The sequence below is a fragment of the Diplotaxodon limnothrissa genome, linkage group LG14 (assembly GCF_057381915.1).
Source record: "Diplotaxodon limnothrissa isolate DT_005_m linkage group LG14, D_limnothrissa_male_GT1.1, whole genome shotgun sequence".
NCBI lineage: Eukaryota > Metazoa > Chordata > Actinopteri > Cichliformes > Cichlidae > Diplotaxodon > Diplotaxodon limnothrissa.
In genome coordinates, this window is record NC_140609.1 from 6,659,562 (window position 1) to 6,684,227 (window position 24,666).

The following is a 24,666-nucleotide window of genomic DNA, read 5'->3' on the forward strand; positions in this document are numbered from 1 at the left end:
CTGTGAAACATGAACAGGTGATTGTCTACATTTTAAAACTCTCCTAATAGTGGTCTCCAAAATGTAAGAAATGCATAAAGGAAAAAAATGTACAAATAAAATGGTCTAAATTACTCACCTTATCCACATCTGCCCACGATCACCAAACGTGCTGCATCCACACTGCTCCGCGTCATCTGCAACTTCACCTACTCAGCTCTGCGGCCAGGGCTGAAACCTGTGTGGCTGCTGTGCTCTTTTCTCTTCATTCTTTTGGATGAATTCTCTACACTCTGGACTGTCAGCTCAGTTTAGCTACAGGTCCCCCGCTGCTAAGAACAGCCAACAACCAGCACGGTTGTCCACATGTTCAGTTACACTCACCACCCCGCCAGTCATTACTAATCTTTTTTCTAGCTACAGTCCTCTATATATTTATTTATCAATCAGCTCTAGCTAGCTCTGGCTCATGCGATATTAGCCTTCATGTCAGAATGTGTGTAAACAATAGTGTTGCTTAAAAAAAACCCTGGTGTTTTGCAGTAACACATTCAATTCATTTCTTTGGGGTCAAAATGATGTCGGTGGTTCTAGAATAGAATAGAATAATCCTTTAATTGTCCCACAAGGGGACATTTGGTTGTAACAGCAGCAAGAAACACAATAACAACAAAGAAAAAGATAAAAGGACTCGGTCAGGTTGGAGTTGCTGATACTGGCCGGAAGCTACAAGTGTTGTGTGTGTGTGTGTGTGTGTGTGTGTGTGTTTTTGTTTTGTTTTTTCTTGTCCTTTTGATCCCACATACTCCAAAATGCAGTATTTAACAAATGAGCTAATGTTTAAGGAAAGTCAGGAAATATGAGATGATGGGCGGTTTAATTTAAGAGTTACTGGATTTTATAATGGCAAGTGTTGAAATGACCCCCTTGGTTCTAGTGTTAATATTATAAATGATGAATGTGGCCTGTTACAAGCTACATTGTATTGCTTGTATTCATTTTTAGGATTACAAAGAAGATGAGGATCCAGCCAAGGTTAGGTCGGAGAAGACGGGCAGAGGGCCTCTGGGACCTGACTGGAAGGTACGCTCCCTCCTTCTCTTCACTGTGGCTCACTTCATTAAAGCTCTGAATTGACTGTGTTTACAGGTCTGGAGACTTTGTGTATTTATGTTGTGTGTACCTCTGTGTGTTTTCAGAAGGAGCTACCAAACAAAAGTGACTGTCCACACATGTGTGCCTACAAGCTAGTCACTGTTAACTTTAAGTGGTTTGGACTGCAGAACAAAGTAGAAAACTTCATTCAGAAGGTATGAAATAAAAAGTGCAGAATAAATATAACCTAATGCACATATTTCTGCACAAAAAACAATAAATTCCAGTGTGTCCTGACTGTCTTTCACACGTCCCCTCTGTTCAGCAAGAGAAGCGTTTGTTCACCAAATTCCACAGACAGGTGTTCTGCTGGTTAGACAAATGGATTGATCTGACGATGGATGACATACGACGTATGGAGGAGGAAACGCAGAAGGAGCTTGATGAGGTGACTGAGGACTGTATATTAGACCTGCTGGAGGGTGGAGCAGTATTTCTTTGTTGCCCTTCACATTTATTGAGATCTCTTATGTAGAAAAAAAGGCAGTTTTAATATCTGAATTTTAGTTCATGAAAACAGAGCTCACTGTGGTGTGTTACAGCAGCATGTTTGTGTTGTCTTTGTCAGTAAAATCAATGATCTGATGAAATTAACAGTTCAACTGCTCATGTTATCAATTCTTGGTGACTCGTAACAGTGAGTTGCAATATGCAGTGAAGAATTTAAAGTTTGATCTCACTGCTCCAATGTGCTGCAATGGTGCTGCTCCCTTTGTTTCTGCTTGAAAACAGTTGTTATAAAAGCAGAAACGGCCCCAAACACTGTTTATGTGTTTGCCTGTAATAAGATCAAAGTATTTTGGGTCAATGTGAAGAAGGATCTTTCTAAAACAAGAACTGGGAGCTGAGCAGTATTTCACATCACTTTCTTTAGTGCACTAATCTGGTTTTCTACCCTTCTAAATAACGTGTCTCCATGTCACAGATGAGGGTCAAAGATCCAGTTAAAGGCAGTACGGCTGCTGAAGACTAGCTCAGTGAGTATTTAACTGGTGCTCTGAAGAATTTTCAATCTGAACATAAATGTTCAATCACTCTTCAATTGTGTTTGTTCTCTTCTCCTCTTCAGCTCATTTTGATACTGGAAGACTTGACTCCACTCCCTGACTGGCGCCGCTGAAACTGGACTGCTATAAACAAGAAAAGCATTTACGTCCCAATAAAAATCTTGTCTTAATAAGATCTCATTGTTGTGAAGCTGTTGTGTATATTTATGTATTATGCTGAAATACAAGTACAGCAGCTTTTAGTGCTTTTAAAGAAGTGGGTTGCAGGTTGAGGGAGAATTCTTATTTATGCTTTTGGTCGTTATATCTTAAACCACTGGGGGGGGGACAGTGCAGGTTATCTCTGAAACAACATTCCACATTACTGTAATTTTTTTTTTCTCTCCCCCTTCTCCTCGTCTCAGTGACTTATTGTTTACGGACCTGCAACTGCAAAATCTCCAGTGTTAATAAGATTTTATATTTTTCTTATCTATAAATTGTCTTGTTGTGTCTTAACTATAAGTGGACATAAATGCTTTCAAAATCTCCAAATTTCTTGATTTCATAAAGGGCTCAGACTGGATAATCCTCCACCTTCCTCTGCCTCAAATTATTTCTTGTAATCAGATAGATATTTGGGGGGGGCGTTGTATTTCATTGGGTTGATGATTTGTTGATATGTGTTGAAGATGTGTTGCTGATAATGTGCAAGAAGACCCTGAACTCTAAGCAGATTTCAAAATAATTGACACTACAGCCACTTCTGTCTTGATGATTGTTCAGATGTCTAAGTCTTCCATGTACTGAATGAAATGAAATAACCTGGATATAAATATGAGTTATAACATTGTTCATTGCATTTGTACATATGTATTTGTATCTCTGCTGTAAGTGTCTCAGTGATCTTTTAACCCTTCAGCAACACCCCCCCCCCCCCCCCCCCCCCCCAAAGACCCTTTCTGTGATATAGCTGAATGTCTTTAGACCATGCAGATCATACAATATCCAGATTAATTCATAACATTTATTGTGATTTTGACCTTTATTTTCTGTGACACATTTGGGTGCCACAAAAAAGGAAATGGGCTGTCAGTGCCCTGGAGAAAAATATTCACATGTGCGTTTTGAAACTAATTTTTTATTTTATTTTTTAAAGCTTTAAAATACTTGGCAGAAGTCAAAAGTCTTGATTACTGGCATTTAATATTGTTGAAGACAGGAGTCTGATTCCTCATGCTTTAACAGAAATAGTATTTAGTTATTTTTTTTAGCATTATTTTGTGTTCTTTGCAGAACTTTTTTGAGTAAACTTACATTTTTACTCGCGTATGATTATATTATATACTGGCAGTTTAGATTGAAATAGATTTGGTGTACAAACAATTAACTCTAGCGTTTTTCTTTTAAACTAGCCAACTTCCAGTCTCAATTAACAGGCATTTTCCCGGTTTTGTGCCTTATCTTGTTCGTGCTTTTATTTTGAAAGTAATCAACTTCCCTATTTTCCCTATTAGTGAGCCCGCAGGCTGGATTATTGACGTACTGTACAGCTTCCTGCAAATAGATAAAACAACATTCACAAATACTACTAACGCATAAAAGGTAGCGTACGATAAATCATTATCGGGCATAATTATTGATTAAAGTGTTTGCTGTTGAATGTGAAAAAGCAAGACGCTTGGTTTCGCTAACTGCGCAGTGTAGCTAGCGCTGTGTTTATCAGATGCATCACCACGGTAGTGACTGGCTGTAAGATGTTAGCTGGGTGTAAATAAATGCTACAAACTTGGTAGAAAAGAATATGCACAAGCCGGGGGTGGAAAATGTGCCCTACTCAGGTTAGTTAAACCTCAGTCCTTACATGACAACTTTGTGAGTTAGCGTTGTCAGCTAACAACTATGCATAAGAGTTGTACTTTTACTTTAGTTTGTCCTTTCATTTCGTGGCGACGTGAGCTTAATGAAGTTGATTTGACTGAATTTGCCTCTTTCCCTGCCAGGTGTGGACCCGATGGAGGACAGTGAAGAGCCACTGGAAAGTCATCAGTTATACCTCGGGGAGAAGGAGGAGGAAAGCTTCAGGTTGGTGCATGGATGTGAAAGATGAACAGAGTCACTGTGACCGGGTCGGTGTTAGCTTTGTGTTTCTCTGGGAGCCAGAAGTGACTGTATTAGAAAAGGCTTTAAGTTAGCAGGTAACTAGCAAGCTTTGCCGATAATTTGAATTTATAAAGTGTTGGGGTGAGAGACTTAGACATACGCTAGTGCAAATTAACACATTAGAGGTTCACGCAACTTAATGGAGTACGGGCTTGCGTATCAAAAAATCCTTTTAAAAAGCTCCTAAAGTCACAGTCGGCATATTTATAAAAAAATAAAAAATCAGGGGTCTAGTTAAGTGAAGCGTGGACAGTAATTTAGAAAATAAAATTCATGCATTCAGTATGACTTGAAAGTAGAGCGCGGATGAGGTGCATATAGACAGCTGAAGCCTCCTGGTACATAAACTCCAGTTCCTGGCTTCAAAAGCTTATGTCTCAATTCATACCAACTCACGGGATAAAGGTAATTGCAATTCAGCTGTTTGGATGGTTTAAGCTTTACTGGGAATTTATGCTTTAGCTGTAAATTTGCACTGTAGCTACATCATAACTGGAAACCCCTGTGAAACCATACAAAGTAAACTGGGCAGTTAAACAACAATTCTCTAGAAAATGTAACTACACGTGGGGTCCATGGTGTCCACAGCTATGGTGATTGATCTTAAAGTTAGGGAGTATCTCACCTCAGCTAATGTACTCAGCTAAACCTCTCCATCATGTCTGTGGTGTATTTTTAGTGGAATTTTCCATATTTTATTAATGGTCTGTATGATTTACTCAACTCAAGTCTCAGAACAGGACGTACTTGTGGTTTGTTTGTTTGTTTTTTCTTACTTGCTTGATTTTTCTAGCCCTGTGGTTTTTAGTCAGTTTTGGTGAAAAGTCTTTAACATTAGATATCAGACATCCAAAAACAAACAAATAGAGAAGAAATATTTCACCTTTCAACTTGAATAATTTGAAAGCAGGAAAATGCTGTTGTGCTGCAACAGCAGTGATCTACTTTTTGTAAAGGAACTCAGTCTTGCAGTGCCCAAGTTGGTTGGCTTATTTATATTAAGAAACAGCAGAACATTTTCTTGCTGTTCTCACTATATTGTACTTCAGCTCCAGCCCTTTCCCCACATGTCTTCTTTTTTTTTTTTCCACTGATAAGGCATTTCTGTCTTGTGTGTTGTAGTGTTGTTTTAGCCAGTTGAGCTTCTCCTTTTGTTGCACCAACATGACATCACCAAGTTTAGTGGTAAAGCTGGTTAAAAGACGTATTCCTTTCCTTTCCCCCCCGCTGAGCTGTGTTTGTCCTGCCTTTCTTACTGTGTGATGCATTTCCACATTAGCTAATGTAAGGCTTGTGATATTCTGGCTGCCTAGTGTAGCTCTCAGGACTTTCAGCCTTTTCTAGAAGCACGTATGTTTGTCCCATTTGGGTTAAATATGCTCCAAGACCAGACACAGTCCGCTGTTTGCCAGTGAACAAATGTCACTGCATTCTGGCAGGTGGATTAGGTTGCCCAACAATACATACCTAATGCGGATTTGAGGGGAAAAAAAGCAATGTGTTGCTGGTGTTCTGTCCAAGGAAAGGACAGCCTGACGGCTTGCTGAATGAAAAGGGACGTGTTTCCAATCACCCATGCAAGTTGATTTCCCAATGTTTAATAGGACTAACCTTTAGACATTTAACAATGAGATTATAAACAGTTTTCAGAACACAAAGACAAATTGTGGGCAAATGAACCAATTCTCTAATCACTCTGTTCAACTCTGGAGCACCTAAACCCCTGAGCCGGGGGGTTTAGATGCCACTTCACTCAGTGGTTTGATTTTGCAGAAGGAGGACTGTGGCTCATTTGATTCCCTTTTTACATTTCTATTTTGTTACTTCCAACATCTTCCATCACCAATTGAGACCACAGCCGGCTCAAGCAGGCCTCGCAGTTTTGGACCAGGATGGATGAAATTACTCGGCTGTTGGGCAGCATAGAGCGTAAACGCACCGAAAGCGTTTCCACACAGTCAACGGGCAGCAAACTGGCCCTGCTCCATCGGCTTCACCAGCTGATGACCTGCGTCGAGGACTTGAACCCCAAAAACGAGCTGCACGAGAAGGTGGTCAAGACCCTGGATTACGCCTTCCTCGTCTGCGGCAAGAGAGCCAACAAGCCGAAGAAGGACAGCTTCAGGTGGAGACTGATGCTGACTGCTCACCCGCCTCTGTTGATGTTTGAAGCTGGAGATTTTATCGCTTTAATGAGTTTGTACTTGTTGCAGTAGTGTAGCTTGTATTGTTCTTACCTTGTCTTTCCCTGTTGTGCGTCAGTATGCTAAAATGTGGTTTTAGAGACAGCTGCTGTATTGAAACTCAGCAGTCATTTTGAAATGCCTCTATGGATTTATCTGAGCATTTAACTTTAAATTATCTAAATTTCTGTGGGATTTATCTGGGATATGAGAAGAGCATCAAAGTCAAATATGTTGTTGTTGTTTTTTAAACTGCTTAATAAGTTTGTGACCAATTAGAGTATTAGAAATCATTAATATTACTTGATTTTTGTGTTTATATTTCTACATCTTCTACCAAAACATCCTCGTATATTGTAATTCAGGAGTGTTCCCTCGCTGTCCTTTAATGCTTCTGAACGGAGAGGACTTTCTTGTCTCACTGTGGACACATTTTAGTATTGCAGAAAGCAACACTGAGAACTCATTGTGGCTGGCGTGATCCCATTGCAACATGACCTGTAGTTGTTGTCTGGCTTCAGGCAGTGACCAGAGACTAACACAAGACCCTTGCTGAGTGAAACCATCCAAGAAAATGCAGTCTTTTAAATTTAATTCATATGCTTTTATTACTTACACTTAAGTAAGTGTGAAAATATTATTCCATGTTATGAATGTTGCAAGTTTGGGTTCAAGGATGACTGATCTGATTATGTGTCAACTGCATCAGCCTGGCCTGCTTACGGTAATTGCACAATGGTGCTATTGTGGCAGCTTTTAAACCTGTGTTACGGGCTCGTCTTTGGTTCGAGATAAGCTGAAAGGACTTCTTTGATTGTGAAGCTTAAATGATATGCTGCAGCTGAATGCGTGTACATCGTGGACGCAGCCATCCCAAGTCCCATCTGTGAAGCCTTGGGCTGAGTGTTTAGCTGCTGAAGCCACTTGTATTTGTATCATCTAGTGTCACGTGTTTTATTGTAGTGACCTGTCAATTACATGGTATATTTTAGGATGCAGTCTCGCCCCAAAGTATATAATGCTTTAGTGCTCCTGTGACTCTAATGGGGAGCATAATATACAAAGTGAACATTGTGTTGTCTTAAAGAAGATTTGAAATTTGTTATTGAGACCCAAAAGGGACCAGGAAAGAGTTTATTGAGGTTATAATTCAGGTCATCTGATTTTCATACCTGGAAAAATTAAGCCATAATTTAAGATGGTCTCGTTTGTTTTAAAGGTTGAATGTTGTACCTGATATCTAGTTCAGGGGTAGGCAACTCCAGGCCTCAAGTGCCGGTGGTCCTGCAGGTTTTCAGTATCACCCTGGGTCAAATTATGATTTTATTAGCAGGCCTCTGGAGAACTTCAAGACATGTTGAGGAGGTAATTTAGCAATTTGAATCAGCTGTGTTGGATCAAGGACACATCTAAAACCTGCAGGACACTGGCACTTGAGGCTTGGTGTTGCCTACCTCTGATCTAGTTGTTTACTTCAGACTGTTTGTAATTTCCTCTTCTGTGCCCACAGGTTGCACATGGTAACGTGGAATGTGGCTACAGCTGATCCTCCAGACGATGTGACCACACTTCTCCACCTGAACTCTCCAAAGAGCCCTGACCTTTACGTCATTGGGTAGGTGATGTGATGCACAATGCATCTGTATAAGTGGATAAGGGGCCGATTTACAATCAGATTTGTGTGTGTGTTAGTCTGCAGGAAGTGTACTCTGGCCCGTTGAGGTTTGTGTCAGATGCTGTGTTCGATGACCCGTGGAGTTATCTATTGATGTCGCTTTTAGCGCCACAGAAGTACATCAAGGTAAAAAACCTTAGAAAACTCCCACACATGCCATACAGTGGATGCACACTTTCACAGGGTCAGGAGAACACAGTTTGTGCTGTGTGTGTTTCAGGTGTCATCCATAAGAATGCAGGGCCTGCTGCTGCTCTTCTTCTCCAAGCTGGAGCACGTCCCCTTCATCAGAGACGTCCAGGCGACGTACACACGCACAGGCCTCTTTGGTTACTGGGTGAGAAATGCTGAACTGCTTTATTATTTCACTTTTAGAAAAAATTCAGATGTTTTTAAAAAAAAAAATAAAAAAAGGGGGGGGGGGGGTGATCTAAATCAATCAGATGTGTTAGGGTTGTGCGAAATGACCAAAATCTCATTTCCCGATATAAACGTTTCTTATCCCAATAACGATATATATCGCAAAATAGTGCATTTTCTTTGTGAGTATTTAGTACATGGCGTGCTGCGGGGAAAAGCCTGCTCTAACGTTTGAGTCTAACATTTATTTTGAGCACCTGACAGCTCTTTTTTGCTTCTCATTCGTAAACTCTCTCTGCACTCTTTCACAGGATTCTTGTGTAGTTGGCCGTAGGTGTTAGAAGAGGATTGTCGTGTTTGAGTCTGTGGTGGGGACTGGTTTGCAGCATAATTTTTCATAATACAGTTTTCTGGTCTGTGTCATAACCAAACCCTGTCCATGCTACAGAAGTAGCCCTTGTTTTGGAATAAGGTCCTCGACTAGTCCTTCTGTTTAGAGCTAACTGGTTATGCCTCATCTTCACTGGCCATGCTGGTATTCTCTGTGCCTGCATCCATGTGGTGACTGTAAGCGCCATTTATAGTTACTTCATGTTTTTATTTGAGGTAATTTGTTGGATGCATATTCGGAAATTAGATGTTTGAGAATAATGCATATCATTTCAGTTATTTTGAAAAGTCTCAACAGGATCTTGAGCTTTATTGTGAAAGGTTTATGTGGAAAATAAACAAGCAGACAGTGGAGCTACACAATGGTTTTACCGTCGTTGTTGCTAACGAAAGTACACGTAAAAACAGCTGCTTGTCTGTCTGTAATGTGGTTATTTTAAATAAAAGAGAAACATAGAACTTTAAGAAATTAATATAGCCACTACAGTGACCATGAAAACGATGAGAAAACATTGCCATAAACAGCTTATTTTGCGACACCACGAAACAAACGATAGCATAATATGAAACGATAGATGTATATCGTCATCCAATATCGAACAGCCCTTAGCTGCATTGTTGTGTTTTTTGTTTTTTTTTTATTATTATTATTATTTTAAAAATCTGGTGCATGCATTGGTCCCTCAGGTTTTAGATACTACTCATCTCTGTTTGGTTATTTGTTTAAAGGTGTATTAAAATTATTATTTAAAAGCAAAACATTGTAGTACTTTGGGAAAAACTATTATTCAAAACAAGCCTCTTCCGCCAAAATTCTTAATTAGTGGATTTAGGATGTCTTCTTTAAGTCTGTCCTCATTGTGCAGTGCAGACTTCAGGTTTCCTCCTTCCTTTCCTTCCTATTTGTGTTGGATGCCTGTTTAAGGAAAACCTAAATCAGTCACAGCTTATCGTAGTGTCACAAATCCCACCCACAGATACTGACCTTGAATTCAGATTTTTGGTCAGCTCAGAGGAACTGTCTACTTTCAGATGGATGAACTTGATCATCATCATTAACCCTTTAAAGCCGGTCGGAGCGGACACGCTCCATTTCGCATAACTATTTTTAAATCTCGGTAGCACTGCAACCACGTAAGCTAGCGCAATAATTTTTTTTGCATATGAAACCGGAGGAGTTGTACTTACATCTTATGCCATCAGCTTGTCCTAGGTCACAGTTGCAAAAATTGCATAAAAAGCGCTTGCAGCAACAAAAACATAATATTCCAGAAACACGCTTTGCCGATCCGATCAGCTGTTTGTAACACTTCCTAGTCCATCAGCGTGAACTGTCGCATGTCCGCCATGAGCTGCCCGAAACCGGAAGTGACATCATTTTGCGGAAATGTAGTTTTTTACGATCGGGGCCTTATGAGCCTATACTGGTGTTTTTAAAAGTTATGTTTGAGTTCATGACTTTCTGTGTCGTTTCTGGGATGCTTAGGACTCATATTGCACTGCTTGAAATAGTTTGTTTTGATGCATATGCTGTTATTTTGCAAATTTGCATTATAATATTTATTTTCGTTTTTTTCCTGCAGTATATGAAAATTGGTGTATTTCAAAAATAAAACTATGAAGACACTTAAAATAAATTTCCTGTGGTGGGAAACTAGTTTGTGTAACTTTTTTGTATTTACAGTTTTGAGGGATAAACCTCTTAAATTTCTCTAACTAGAAATATATGTTAAAAAAACAAAAACGATTTTCAATTTTTTTGTAGTTTATTGCACTTTTTTGCAATTTATGTAATTACTATGCACCTAATGCAGACATATTATTAAAGTTTGGGCTATAATGGTTGTATTGATGTATAGCAACTTGAAATGCTCACAAAAATGGCTCCACAGCATGTAAAAATATACTATAAGCTCTGGCAGACTTGGTTCTATGGTAGGTCTTAAAGGGTTAAGCCAAGCTCACACTTCCAAGAGAAGTAGTGCTGGCCCCTTTATAGACTGTATATAAACGGTGGATGTTGGTTTGTGTACTCCTTTCACTGTCATCGTTGGAGCTGGTTTTCTGTTTCACATGTGTAAACACCCTCTAATAGGGCTGCTCGATTATGGCAAAAATGATAATCACGATTATTTTCACTGAAATTGAGATCACGATTATTTGACGATATTTATTTAACCCTTTAAGACCTACTATAGAACCAAGTCCACCAGAGCTTATATTATTTTTTTTACATGCTGTAGTGCCATTTGTGGGAGCATTTCAAGTTGCTATATATCAATACAACTGTTATAGCCCATATTTTAATAATATGTATGCATTAAGTCCATAGTAATTACATAAATTGCAAAAAAGTGCAATAAACTACAAAAAAAATTGAAAATCGCTTTTGTTTTGTTTACATATATTTCTACTTGGAGAAATTTAAGAGGCTTATCCCTCAAAACTTTAAATACAATAAAGTTGCAAAAAATAGTTTACAACAACAGGAAATTTATTTTGAGTGTCTTCATAGTTTTATTTTGGAGATACAGCAATTTTTATATACTGCAGGAAAAACAAACAATCCTATGATGCAAATTTGCAAAGAAAACAGCAGGTGCATCATTTCACTGTGGGAAGTGTTACGAACAGCTGATAGGAACGGCAAAGCGTGTTTCTGGAATATTATGTTTTTGTTCCTGCAAGCGCTTTTTATGCAATTTTTGCAAAGCTATATGTGGAACGAAACCGTGACCGAGGACAAGCTGATGGCATCAGATGTAAGTACAACTCCTCCGGTTTCATATGCAAAACAAATTATTGCGCTAGCTTACACGGTTCAGGTTCTACAGGGATTTAAAAATAGTTACGCAAAACGGAGCGTGCTGCTCCGACCGGCTTTAAAGGGTTAACAATGACTTTAAAAAAATAATATAAAATAGTGTGCAACACCACTGAAGTTTTTTTTTTTTTTTTAAACTCTCTTTTCAACCAACAGCAGTCACTCTCCAAATAACTTCTGCTTAGCTTTCCGAGCTTCCCTCGGGTCCTCTTAATCAGCGGTCTCCAACCTTTTTTGCGCCACGGACCGGTTTATGCCCGACAATATTTTCACGGACCGGCCTTTAAGGTGTCGCGGATAAATTAGGGAGGGGCTAATAATCGGCTCAGTCATTTTTAATGATCGTTGAAAGCCCAGATCGTAATCGTGATTAAAATTCGATTAATTGAGCAGCCCTCCCCTCTAATGTGTAAAACTAGCACACTTCTCCTTGAAATGAGGAATGGAGTAACATGTAGGAACATATGTCAAACCAGATCCCACTTTGTGAACTCCAGTATTTTTGTTTGGTTTTCAAGAGGGCTTCTGCATTTATTACATGAGGGTCACCAGCTGATGGAGGAGTTGTCTCTCGCAGCTTAAAAACTGAACAGAGTATGGAGTCTAGTTCAACACATTCACTGTTTTTCTCTTTTCTCAACCCTGTTTCACTCTCAGGGTAATAAAGGCGGCGTCTCCATCCGATTATCTTTCTATGGCCACACGCTCTGCTTCCTTAACTGCCACTTGGCTGCTCATATGAACTATGCCTCAGAGAGGGTGGATGAGTTTGAGTATATCATGGACATGCAGAGCTTTGACTGTAAAAGAGCTCCAGCTATTGTTGATCACAGGTGAGAAGACGCACATGATACAAACTGTGATTCACCTGAATGTTTGGGATAAGAAATGATGTTGAAGCTTCACATATCTCACCAAAGTCACTTCTTCATTATTCTTTCATGTGTCACCGTCCTCCTTCTCCCCCCTCTCCTGGTCAAGATTGGTTTTCTGGTTTGGAGATCTCAACTTCCGAATTCAGGACCACGGCATGCACTTTGTCCGCACCTGCATCGACAAGCAGAACTACAGCCTGCTGTGGAGCAAAGACCAGGTGTGGCCCTTTAAAGAGTCTCACAGCTCCTGATCCTCCATCCCACATAGCAGCCTCGGTAATGTGACTATGAAACATGTGTGTTGTTGTTGTTGTTTTCAGCTGATCATGATGAAGCAGAAGGAGCAGGTGTTGCAGGAGTTTGAGGAGGGGCCTCTGGACTTTCAGCCCACATATAAGTTTGACCGTAGCTCTGATACTTATGACACCAGGTAACACACAAGAAAACATCACCATAAAAACCATGAATCATACTCACCCTTCTCTTTGCTCACAGTATGCTGTTTTTATCTGTACCTCTTTCCAACTTTACAGACTCTACAACACATGGTTTGGCTTTAAGTAAGAGTTCAGAATCCATTTGTCCACATCTAGCACGTAGTTCACATAACCGAGCTTCACTATGTGTGTACACGCTACTTTTAACACGGCAGTAAAAGTAGTGTCATGTTTTTGTTTTTAATGTGGTAAGTTAAAATGTCACTCATGTGTTCAAAGGCTTACTGACGATTATGTTTATCTGTAACATGCTGCACATTAAACAAACACACAGGTGTTCAGGCTCCTTTCCTGCGCTTCGTGCCTTAAAGAGCACACGGCCCATGTTTCTCTAAAAGTTGGGACAGCGATCTGACGATGTGGGTCATGAATGCAGTCACATCAGCTGGATGGGCTTGCAAAGAAATTTCTGTTGCACGTGTTTGTCCGGCATCTCCACTTCCTCAGTACACTAAAAGCCATGATTGTTCTGGTGAAAGTCCCGATCAGCAATAACACGAGAAAAACAAAACAAAACGGTTTGACACGCCTGCTTGTAGTTTCTAGCTCATGATCTTTGGACAAACTAATATCACAGACAGCTTAATATGCTCCTGTGTATCAAAACAGCAATACACAGTAAACATTTCAATGCAAGCACTGGCCAATAATTAAATCAGAGTGTGAAACACATTGTTAGTATAGCTCTGGTTTTTGGAGAGGCACACAGACCTCTGCAAAAAACACGAAACATTTACTTTTCTCTACATTTAGTATTTATTACACATCAAATACAGTGGGAAAGTCTTCACTGTGACTAAGTTTATGAGCCAACGACAGATCAGATTTGTAATGTGTTGTTGAGCTAATTGTGGGAGGCTTTCCTCTGATTTTATCACATACCTGGAGTGTCACACAGCACCAGGAACCATCACCAACTTATCCAAAGCAGGACAGTTGGATGTGTTTTTCTTAGGCAACACTTCATTAATTACTGTTAATTAATGCTGTGTACTTCAGTTCAGCTTTAGCTGTTTTTAAAGGGTACATTTTATTAAAGTTTATAAAGTGTGGAGGGATTCTTAATACTACATGCATGATGTGACATGTGCAAGTGTCCAAGTGTCTACCAAAGTATAAGCACCTTGGTCAGAAATCGAGAAATGACGTCCGTTGATGTACTGCCCGATGTTGGATATAGCACAGCTGGATAAGTGTTATTAGACCACTTAATTAAAGTCTGATGAGTAACATTAATGTAAGAGTTACTCCTGTGTGAAAGAGAGCCGTCACTTTAACGGATTTATTAGCCAGCAGTGTGTCTGAAAGGGGCTGAACAGTCTAAGAAAGACAAACCCTATGGTTGTGTTTGCAAATCAAAGACCGAAATGCTTGTTGGTGCTACAGATTTTCATCTGCGCTCACATTACGGCAGCTGTTAAAGGTACACTGTGGATGCTTTGATCTCTACGGGCACATCAGAGCAAAGTTTTAGTTGTAGTTTTAGCTAGCATAAGTTCCTGTTTGTCAAATGAGAGATAGATAGATAGATAGATAGATAGATAGATAGATAGATAGATAGATAGATAGATAGATAGATATATATATCGATAGATAGATATATATATCGATAGATAGATATATATATCGATAGATAGATATATATATCGATAGATAGATATATATATCGATAGATAGATATATATATCGATAGATAGATATATATATCGATAGATAGATAGATAGATATATATATCGATAGATAGATATATATATCGATAGATAGATAGATAGATATATATATCGATAGATAGATAGATATATATCGATAGATAGATAGATATATATCGATAGATAGATAGATATATATCGATAGATATCGATAGATATATATCGATAGATATCGATAGATAGATATCGATAGATATCGATAGATAGATATCGATAGATAGATAGATATATATCTATATCTATCGATATCTATCTATCGATATCTATCTATCGATATCTATCGATATCTATCTATCGATATCTATCGATATCTATCTAGATATAGATATATATATATCTATATCTATCTAGATATATATCTATATCTAGATATATATCTATATATCTATCTATATATATAGATATATAGATATATATAAAAATTAACAAAAAAAGGAAAAGAATCTCCACAGGGTACCTTTATGTATCATGTCTACACTGATGCAAATTTAACCCACAGCATTAGCTTTCAGAATGTGTTATATAAATATGATGTGCCTAACTATGGAACGCCAGGACTGCCATAATGAATTAATTAAATAATCAATTAAATGTGGCAATAATTAATTAAAATTGGAATTAATTAATTAAATAAATAGTTATGACACATGTAATAAATTAATTATTAACACATTTAATTAATTATTGACACATTTAATTAATTATTTAATGATATATTTATTTATTTCATTTTGGCAGTCCTGACGCCTGGCTCTCATCATGAAATAATTTTATCTGTCAGCCTCACCCATCAAACTCAGGGGGCGGGGTTAACGCTGCCCATGCAGCTTCTCTAACATTTGATTGGTTGCCGTGCAAAGTAAGTCAAAACAGGTCGATCCTAGAAAATCGATTGCTTGTGTAGACTTGGGGCAGCCAGGTATCCCAGAATGCAGATCAAATCACAGGCAGCAATGGTGGTGGTGTAGTTTTAAAATACCCCGTTTTTCTGTCACCAGCTACACTTTTAACAGTGTTTTAGCCGCGAATGTCGCAACGTATGTCTGGTCAGGTTGTCAACATAGAACATGTTTGCAAAAGTGCTCAGATGTTTTCAGAGATTTCACTAGCTCTGCTAACAATTAGCATGCAGAGTGCACCGAGGGGGTACGTTAACCGGTTTGTTTACATATTCCACTCTCCGTGTTCCACATGTTGCATTCGCAGATTCTCATTTTCACCGAACGATCGTCTCTTTCCGTCTGGTCTTGTGTCTCTGTGCTTCTGTAACATAAAGAACGAGCTGACATTTTTCTCACGAAACCAGCGATCAGCTTAACAGACCCTCAGTTTACCTGCATGCATCCTCCTCCTCATCTGTCAGCTGTTTAACACCTGCTGCTAATTCAAGAAACACGCCTAGTTACCTGGTGATAGTCACAGTTTAACTGGGCAGCCGGTGCTCAATATAACGCAATGTCAGCGCATTTTTCTGCACAAGATAAGTAAATATAGTGTTTTCCCCGAGCGCAGAGCTGCTGGAGCTTGTTTCCTTACAGAGCACTTTAGAAGAAGAAGAAGAAGAAGAAAGTACATTATTGTACTTTATTGAGCCCCGTGGGGAAATTGCTCTCTGCATTTAACCCATTCACTCAGTGAAGCAGTGGGCAGCCATTGGGCGCCCGGGGAGCAGTGTGTAGGGACGGTACCTTGCTCAGGGGTACCTCAGGGTAGCTGTTAAGGGGAATCGAACCCCCGACCTTCCGATCATGGGGCAACCACTCTACCTACTGAGCTATCCCTGCCCCTTTATAGGCGAACAGCTTTATCAGCGGCTGATGTCCAATCACCGGCACACAGCTTTGAAACCTCAGCTGAGTTTTAGCTCTCAGTGGTTAAACGCTGGACTTCATTCACTCAGGTTCTGTCTGTCGGGTCACGTTTACTTCGCTGTTTTATTTACAACTGAGCAAATCGGTTACCTGTCGTGCAGACTTCTGGATGTTAGAAGAAAACTAATACTGCTCATGAATGAGACTAAAGGCAGGAAGGTGTCCTTTAAGACTAAACATGTTAATAGGACCTCCCTATTTATATCATAGTTTATGATATAGCACGTGTATTTCAGTAATAGCCTGCTGAGGTCACTATACGTGCTGGCCTCATATCAAATGTGAAGGCAGACTGAGTCTATGTTTGACGTTTTTTATATCTAATCTTCCTTTTCAAACATTTAAACAGCAGCGAGTCTGCAGCTGAGGGAATACAAATTCAAATTGTCGGAACAGGTTTGCTCGTTTCTTGGATTCATTTGGTGATTTATTAAATTTATAACTGTTATTCTAATCTGCTGCTGAGTCTCTTACACTTTTCTTTATGCTGTATATTTTCACGTCTCTGGAATAGTTGGCAGTTAGATAGTCAGCTGGGAAACTTTGTGTTAACTCATGGAGCTGAGGATATCGTGGACATGCTGACCTCGCTGCGTGGTGTACAGAGCGAGGTCAGCATGATTAATATTCACAATAAAAATATTAGCCGAACATCATGAAGTCTGTATGTGTTTCATAGTGTCGAACAACCTTTGTACAGTTAAAGCCAGCAGTTACTACATGACGGAAACACCAACGTTATCTCTTTTATGTGTTTATACACAGGTCACGCTGATTACTGAACAAAAACCCAAAGATCAGATGTTAAACAGATTTATTTGCTCTCTCTCCTCCTTAAACATGTTTTTAATGTTAGTTATAATTCAGAATTGGCGACTGAAACACGTAGGACACATAAGAACATCAGGAAATAAAACACCGATAAATATAACCTCAGTAAAAGAAGTCAGCGGGGGTTACTACAGCTGTGTACCGGGGCCTGCGCTTTGTCGGTGGGATTGCTTGCGAGGCGAGCGGGTCTATCCCACGCTTTGCCGTGAGACTGGGCAGACATCTCCGAAATCATCGAAACACTTTTGCAAAGAGGCTGTATCTTGACAAACCGACCAGACACATGAAGATTAAACCACTACATTCTCGGCTAAAAAAATATTAAAACGGTATTTGGTGACACACAAACAGGGTTTTTCAAAGCTCAGTTCTGTTAGCTTCCACATGCCGGTTGTTGTGTGCTAGAAACAATGGCCACCAGGCCAAAGCAATGGTTTTGACTCGATCAGCGTTAACCCCGCCCCCTGAGTTTGATGGGTGAGGCTGACAGATAAAATTATTTCATGATGAGAGCCAGGCGCCAAGACTGCCAAAATGAAATAAATAAATATATCATTAAATAATTAATTAAATGTGTCAATAATTAATTAAATGTGTCAATAATTAATTAAAATGTGAAATACATAAATAATTAATTAAATGTGTCAATAATTAATTAATTACATATATCATAACTATTGATTTAATTAATTAATTCCAATTTTAATTAATTATTGCCACATTTAATTAATTATTTAATGGTGTATTTAATTAATTCATTATGGCAGTCCTGGCGTTCCATACCTAACATGGATGGCTGTAAATGCATGTCATGCTAATACGGTACTACCATTGTGGATAATAGAGTGTGTTTGATTATAACGGGGTTCCAGTCAGAGCTGGCACTATGTATGATGGGGTGGGGTTCTGGGTGATGGCCAGAGGTGTGTGTTTGGTGAGGGTGGAGGATGAGGGGTAAAAATAGGCATTTTCAAACTGATACCTGGCGGTCCTTTGGTGACAGTGATGGCCTTAAACATTGTACTGTAAATAAAAGGTAAATGGACTGATTCTTATATATCGCTTTTTACTCTCCCGGAGTACTCAAAGTGCTGTATACAACATGCCACATTCACCCAATCACACCCATTCTCACAAGCACTGAAACTAAACAGAGTGCTGTTTTGCTAACAACATTCACACTCCGATGGATGCATCAGAGAGCAACTTGGGGTTAGTATCTTGCCCAAGGATACTTGGCATGCAGACTGGAGGCGCCAGGGATCGAACCACCAACCTTCCGATCAGTAGGTGACCTGCTCTACCTCCTGAGCTACAGCCACCCCACAGGTTCCATGTGACCTGAGGGGGGGGGAAAAAGGTGCTGCCAAGACAGATTTGTTTCCAGCTATGAAGAAGAATTTGAAGGAGAAAATGAGTGAGGAGGATTTTGATATTTCTGTCATCTCTGACATTATTCTTTGGTTTCATTTATGTGCACAAACATGAAGGGTAAAATATTTCTAGTGCCCAAAACTGCAGCTCCTCCAACAACCTTTTGGAGGCTTGCTCCAAAAGTAAGTCAGTCCCCATAGAGACTCTTGGGTCCCGTCCCAACTTTATAGTATTATAAAACAGGTTTTCCAAGTATTCTTAACAAACAGCAGTTCAAAGAATACATCAGTGTGCTGGTTTTCTTGTACCTGTGAAATACTTTCCAGTTACCCCGTCACTGAGGTCCTGGCATGTCATTTGCTGCCTGAACCTTTTATTCTCCCCAGCCCCACATCATATTGGTATAAGGCACTTCAGCCAGGCATGTGCCTCATACCAACGCAGGTTCTTGCTTTAAACACTTGACTTTGTCTGACAACTCAAACCGGCCTCTGCTCTCTGTCCATCTGTCATCTATAACTACCTGTCCAGTGCTAAGAAGCGTAAACCTGCCTGGACTGACCGGATTCTGTGGCGACTCCGACCCAAAGCCCTGCCCCCGGATGAGGAAAATGAAAACAAAGTTGGGCTAGATGCAAAGAAGCTCAAGCAGCTGGAAGAGGACATGGAGTACCCCCTGAAAATCAGACAGGACGTGTACACCAGCATGATGGAGTACAGCATCAGTGACCACAAGCCTGTCATTGGTATCTTCACACTGGAGGTGAGAAACTGGAAACTGTGACTATCCAGATGCAGTCAGTCACCTTTCAGTCATTTGTTTATGACCTGAATTATTGATGCAGGTCATCAGTTGATTGTGTTGTGTATTTATTGTCGACGCTTTTGGAGATGATGTAAATCATCATCCTTATCATAGCGTCCCACTAAAAGTGAGCATGCAGGATGTGATGGGAAACATCACTTACTGCTCAGTGTGGAGGTAGCTGCAGTTATTACGGGGACATTAAGCTGATATTTTGAAATATCAAACTCATTTCACTGTACAAATAAGTTTTGACAACCCATTCTAAAAACAAAAATTCATTTTTAAAGGACCAGTAACTGAATACATGTCGACGTTGCGTATTTAAAATACAAAATCTGAGTAACTGTATTCCACTACAGGTACCGTTTCAAAGGGTGGTGTTCAGAATACAGTTTGTTGAAATAAATGGATTACACGGCGGTCTTTTTCTGTTTCATCTTAGGTTACGCCCTCTCTATTTGTGGTCATTCCACTCCGGTGGAAACCCAAACAAATCACGCATTAAGAGGCTCTAATGCCTGTGTCTTAATCTCTCGGCCTGTGTCACCTGTACTTGCGGTTCACATAATGACGTGAAGAAATGTAAAATTTATTATTCAAAAAAAATTATTTAATATGAAGGCAACAGGCAGAGTGTTATAGGTACAGCTCTAAAGAATGTAGCCTGAAAGCACTTGAGACTATAAACTTATCTGAAAATTCTTTATTACACTTGTAACTTAACTTGACAGGTCATTTTTTCCCATAGACATTCGTACAACTGAAAAAGTGTTTTTGTATGCAGACGAGTCGCCCCCTGCTTACATGCAAAACAGGTTTTAGATGCTTTGGCTTCACACTCTTCTGACAAAGTGAATGTGACTTCAATATTGATGCAATCTCCTCTAACCTATCCATCATAGATTTTGTCATGATAGTGTGACTCTCTTATCCCTCTTTTGAAAGTCTCCATAGCTGTGTGGTTCCTCTTGTACAGAATGTGGTTTCTAACTTGGACTGTTGATTTGTGCGTGCCTACAGCTGAGGAAGATGTACGAGACTCCTCTGGTGCGTCTGCGGGCAGAGGGCGACTGGAGCGCAGATATTGATGCCATGGTGGTCTACAGCCCTCTGCAGCCATTCCCCTCCAGTACTTGGGACTGGATCGGCCTCTATAAGGTTGACAACACGTGTTTCACTGCTGGCTGGTTCAGTGTGCTAGTTGAAAGTCTTCATTTTTGTGTGAATTTTCAGGTTGGTTTCAGCAGCGTGTCAGACTACATCACCTACACGTGGGTCAAAGACGACGAGGTGGCCTTCAACGAGGAGGTTATACAGGTGGTAACTCTTGTCTCAGTGAGTGGGACTGCAGTTTGAACACGAGCCGGAGCAAAAGTGCATGTAAGCCTCAGGTGATGGAAATGTTCTTGTTTCTGTAGGTTTATGTAAGTAAGGAGGAAATCCCTGTGCAGGGAGGAGACTGCGTGCTGTGCTACTACTGTAACGCTCTGAAGTGCATCATTGGAATAAGTGAACCATTCCAGGTAATGAATTGGAAATAATACATGAAAAGATATTATTGTCTTTTATTTGGAATTACACCTTAAAAGGATTTTCTGCAGTACTGTTCTCGTGTGGATGGAGGTCAGCATCAGTGTTATCTGCTCATCTGTCTTTTAGGTCCAAGCATCCAAGGTAGCCATTGAGGAAGGCATGCTGCCTGAAAGGATCAATGGGCTCGACAAAGCTGTGTCTGGTGATGACTTTTAGAACTGAAGTGTCAAAAGTCATAGATTTGGGAAACTGTAAAGGTTTTCTGTCGCATTTCTTAACCTGCAGCTGAAAGAGCAACTTAGGAACTGTTCTCTCTTTTCCCCACTGCACCACTGATCTCTCTAATGCTACCAGTGAGGCTGTTTTGTTATTTACTCCAGCAGTCAAACGCATTAAAATGGAAGCTCACATTTAAATTGGCATCATGTTGAGCAAAGAAATTTTACTCTTCTTTTAGTCTTTATGAGTAAAAATAAATAAGATGGAATGCTTAGATTTTACCAAATATGTTTGTGTCACGATGGATGGGTGAAGAATATTTTAGGGTTTGTGATACTCAAGGAAATGGTTAAGGCCTGATTATCCACAAACCACTGCAGATACAATTACTCATTCTTGTACTGTTTTTTTTTACCACATGGATCCACTCATTCACTCCACGATGACCAAAGTTATATCACTGAGTCCATCCAGTGGACCCCCTCCACACTTACAGTAACTACAGTGGTGTTCAGAGCTATTGCGAACCAAAGTTTCATGTCACACCACTGTTTTTGAACTATTTTGCAACCAACAAATATTCACCTCCAGTGGTTTTCAATTTGAAGGTGTTTTCAAGACTTAACAGCTGCTCTGGGTTTATGCTTTATGGCTTTTGCCGCAAAGCATAAAAACAACAACTTTTCACTGAAATTAAAATATCTGACACTTCTGTTCCTATCTCCTGATGCGAAGAATATCACAAGTCAAGTCTTGCATAGTCCAAATGGAGGCACATGAAAGCTTGGCTTTGTACTTGGTCTGAACACGCTACAATGCTGTGGGAGGAAAAATGCTCACACCTACTCTTAAGAATAGGTTCGGCTCCAACTTCACTTTACTGCTACTGTAATGAAAAGGAAAAGGGAACATGAGTTAGCAAAACCCACGGGCCGTGTTTGTTTGAAGGGCACCATGGTCACGTTCAGACTGAGTAGTTATTCTGTGAAAAATGAGCTGTCAGCCTGCACTGCTTACTACTTGGAGTCGAGTATCCTCGATGCCAGTGTGCGAACCTACACTGCTAAGTTTTTATTTCAATGGCAAAACCGGTGTGATGCCAGACCAGCTGCTTACACATTAAAAATGTCTTAATTTATGGTTAGATAATGGCTAGTTAGAGCAACCCCTCAGATGACAGTAGTCAAAAGAAGCTCTACGTCCACAGTCACTGCATGTGACTGTGTAGAGGTCTGCAGGACCAGACAACTTAAATTTCCTTTCCACTCTTCTTTAAAACAGTACAGCCAGTACAGGTAGACACAGAGTTTTTAGCTGTAAGGTAATGATCTTAATCCGTACTGTCCTGAAAGCATCGCTGAGGTACGTAAGCTGGATCTAGTCATGATTTTAAATGTTTCCTGTGTTATTTAAAATATTAACTTGGCTTTTGGAATATCCATCCCTGTGACTGTGAGTGCTATTGGGAGGTGAGATGATTTCGTAGCTTTGATTTCTCTCTTCTCAGTGTTTTAATGAACTTCAGTTGCTCCTGGAGGACTTGAAAGAAAAGCTGTATAATACAACCTTGTTTTTTTGTTTGTTTTTTTGCTGTGGCTGATTTTTTTTTTTTGCTTTCTGCCATCCACCTTCTGGAAGGTTCCAGTTTTATATAAGAAAAACAATGATTCCTATCAAGGTTGATTGTGACGTCACAGCAAAAACCTTCAAGAAATGTTGCACTGTTTACTGTATTTGTAGGCTCTCGTGGTATTGTTAGTGTGATTAAATACTATATATAAATGTGTAGTTTTGATTGAACCATGTGGATTCAACAAGTGCCTCTGACACACCGCTTTACATTTACTGTACTGTACTATGCTGCTTAACTTTGATACATGTATCGTAACATTGACTTGATTACTTAAAACATGGCAAAATGTTTGTTGGAGATCTTTTTGAAATGTACATATTTTGCTTTGGTCTGTAGAAACATTTCCTGATCTGGATTATCAGCTGTAGAGGCGTCTCCCCCTTCTCTTGAATTTAAAGAAACTAAATGGCATTTGACTCAAAGCACCAGTAAAAAAAAAAAAAAAGAATATTTACTACATACATGTATAAATACTTCCTTTAATTGGCAGATGTAGAGAAGAAGGAAAATAATTCCTGCTCACTGCTTGCAGTGACGTTTGTGGATTGTAGTAAGGAACCGGGTTATGGTTTATGAAAAGAGATGCTGCTGCTGCTGAGTGTTAATACCAAATTAACTTTTTGAGATTCCAGGTTCCACTGTATTCTCAGTAATGTCACATTTCTAAAACTTGGAAACCCACACCAAAATAATCTAGATGACTGCTACAGTCCAGGTTAAATATGTGAAAATATGCACACTTGATTTTTAGAGGGGACTGTCCCTTTAAATATTGCTGTTTTAAACTTTGAGCTATAGAAATACTTGTTGTGAATGTTGCCGTTACTGATTTGTTGGAATCAGTTATACTTGCGCACACATGCACACATATATACATATCAATAAATATACATATATGTTTTAACTGAAGGCTGACTTATTTTCTGAAATGCCAATGAAACATACTGTAACCGAATGCAAATAAATTTATAGCTCTGAATATGCAAGATTAAACCAGTGTGTTTGTTCTTGGTTCAGTGGGTGTCGCTTGTCTTTTCAGTTTCAAAGTGCATCTGCTGTTCTCATTTCCAGGAGCATACTTGTATTCTTGGACTCTGCTAAAGTAGAAAAAAAAAGAATAAAAAAAGCAGCTCCTCAGCTTTAAAGGTAGTTTTGGCTCACAGGGATTACTGACAAACACTGAGCTCATTAACAGAAAAGTTAGCATTTGTTTAACATGGGCACCTACAATTGTCATCTAAAACGTAATATTATTTTGGTACATAGCATTTTTGGAATCTTTAATGTTCAGTTACATTTTTATACTATCACAGTTTAATATTTCTACTTTAAATGATTATACTTCTGCATTAAATTTCTTGCTAGTGGTTCTGAATTTCCTTTAATAAAGTGTATGCTGCAAGGCCTCACTGAGTCACTGAACTGAACCACTCAACTGTGTTCTGTCAGTCTGTCTTGAATTTTTAATGAAATTAATTGACAATGGCTTGCTGTGTGGTACAGGCCTCCGTTTTTCTGAGTATATTGTCCATCACTTAGCACTAATTAGCAGATATACAGTGCTTAGCATAAATGAGTACACCCCACTACATTTGTCAGA

General features: G+C 39.4%; 2 protein-coding genes across 7 annotated transcripts in view; both read left to right on the forward strand.

Annotated features, from left to right (window-relative positions):
- The window catches only part of LOC146618294 (phosphatidylinositol transfer protein alpha isoform-like), an 11,258-nt gene extending 9,001 nt beyond the window's left edge, over positions 1–2,257 (forward strand). Inside the window, exons 8-12 of the mRNA XM_085371551.1 lie at positions 985–1,062; positions 1,179–1,289; positions 1,400–1,522; positions 2,060–2,111; positions 2,204–2,257. Coding sequence (XP_085227677.1) covers positions 985–1,062; positions 1,179–1,289; positions 1,400–1,522; positions 2,060–2,107 — 360 coding nt within the window. The 3' untranslated portion in view covers positions 2,108–2,111; positions 2,204–2,257. The remainder of the gene's footprint in view (positions 1–984; positions 1,063–1,178; positions 1,290–1,399; positions 1,523–2,059; positions 2,112–2,203) is intronic.
- A 1,380-nt stretch (positions 2,258–3,637) lies between these two features.
- inpp5ka (inositol polyphosphate-5-phosphatase Ka) lies at positions 3,638–24,012 on the forward strand. 6 transcript variants are annotated; one of them, XM_085371550.1, is made up of 15 exons: positions 3,638–3,725; positions 4,124–4,205; positions 6,142–6,408; positions 7,977–8,081; positions 8,159–8,267; positions 8,362–8,478; positions 12,373–12,548; positions 12,697–12,808; positions 12,911–13,020; positions 13,124–13,150; positions 19,405–19,636; positions 20,702–20,839; positions 20,915–20,998; positions 21,100–21,204; positions 21,341–24,012. In XM_085371550.1, the coding sequence occupies exons 2-15, from the start codon at positions 4,135–4,137 to the stop codon at positions 21,428–21,430; spliced, it is 1,743 nt and encodes a 580-aa protein (XP_085227676.1). In that variant the 5' UTR covers positions 3,638–3,725; positions 4,124–4,134; the 3' UTR covers positions 21,431–24,012. The 6 variants fall into 6 exon arrangements, with proteins under 6 accessions (XP_085227676.1, XP_085227673.1, XP_085227674.1 ...); XM_085371547.1 differs by lacking the exon at positions 6,142–6,408 and having other exon boundaries at positions 20,915–21,016; XM_085371548.1 differs by lacking the exon at positions 6,142–6,408.
- The last annotated feature ends 654 nt before the right edge of the window (positions 24,013–24,666 follow it).

Coding starts and splice junctions, on each gene's coding strand:
- inpp5ka (XM_085371550.1), top strand. CDS start 4,135: ATGGAGGACAGTGAAGAGCCACTGGAAAGTCATCAGTTATACCTCGGG. Junction 12,809..12,910: donor TGCTGTGGAGCAAAGACCAG/GTGTGGCCCTTT, acceptor TGTTGTTTTCAG/CTGATCATGATGAAGCAGAA. Junction 19,637..20,701: donor TTGGTATCTTCACACTGGAG/GTGAGAAACTGG, acceptor GCGTGCCTACAG/CTGAGGAAGATGTACGAGAC.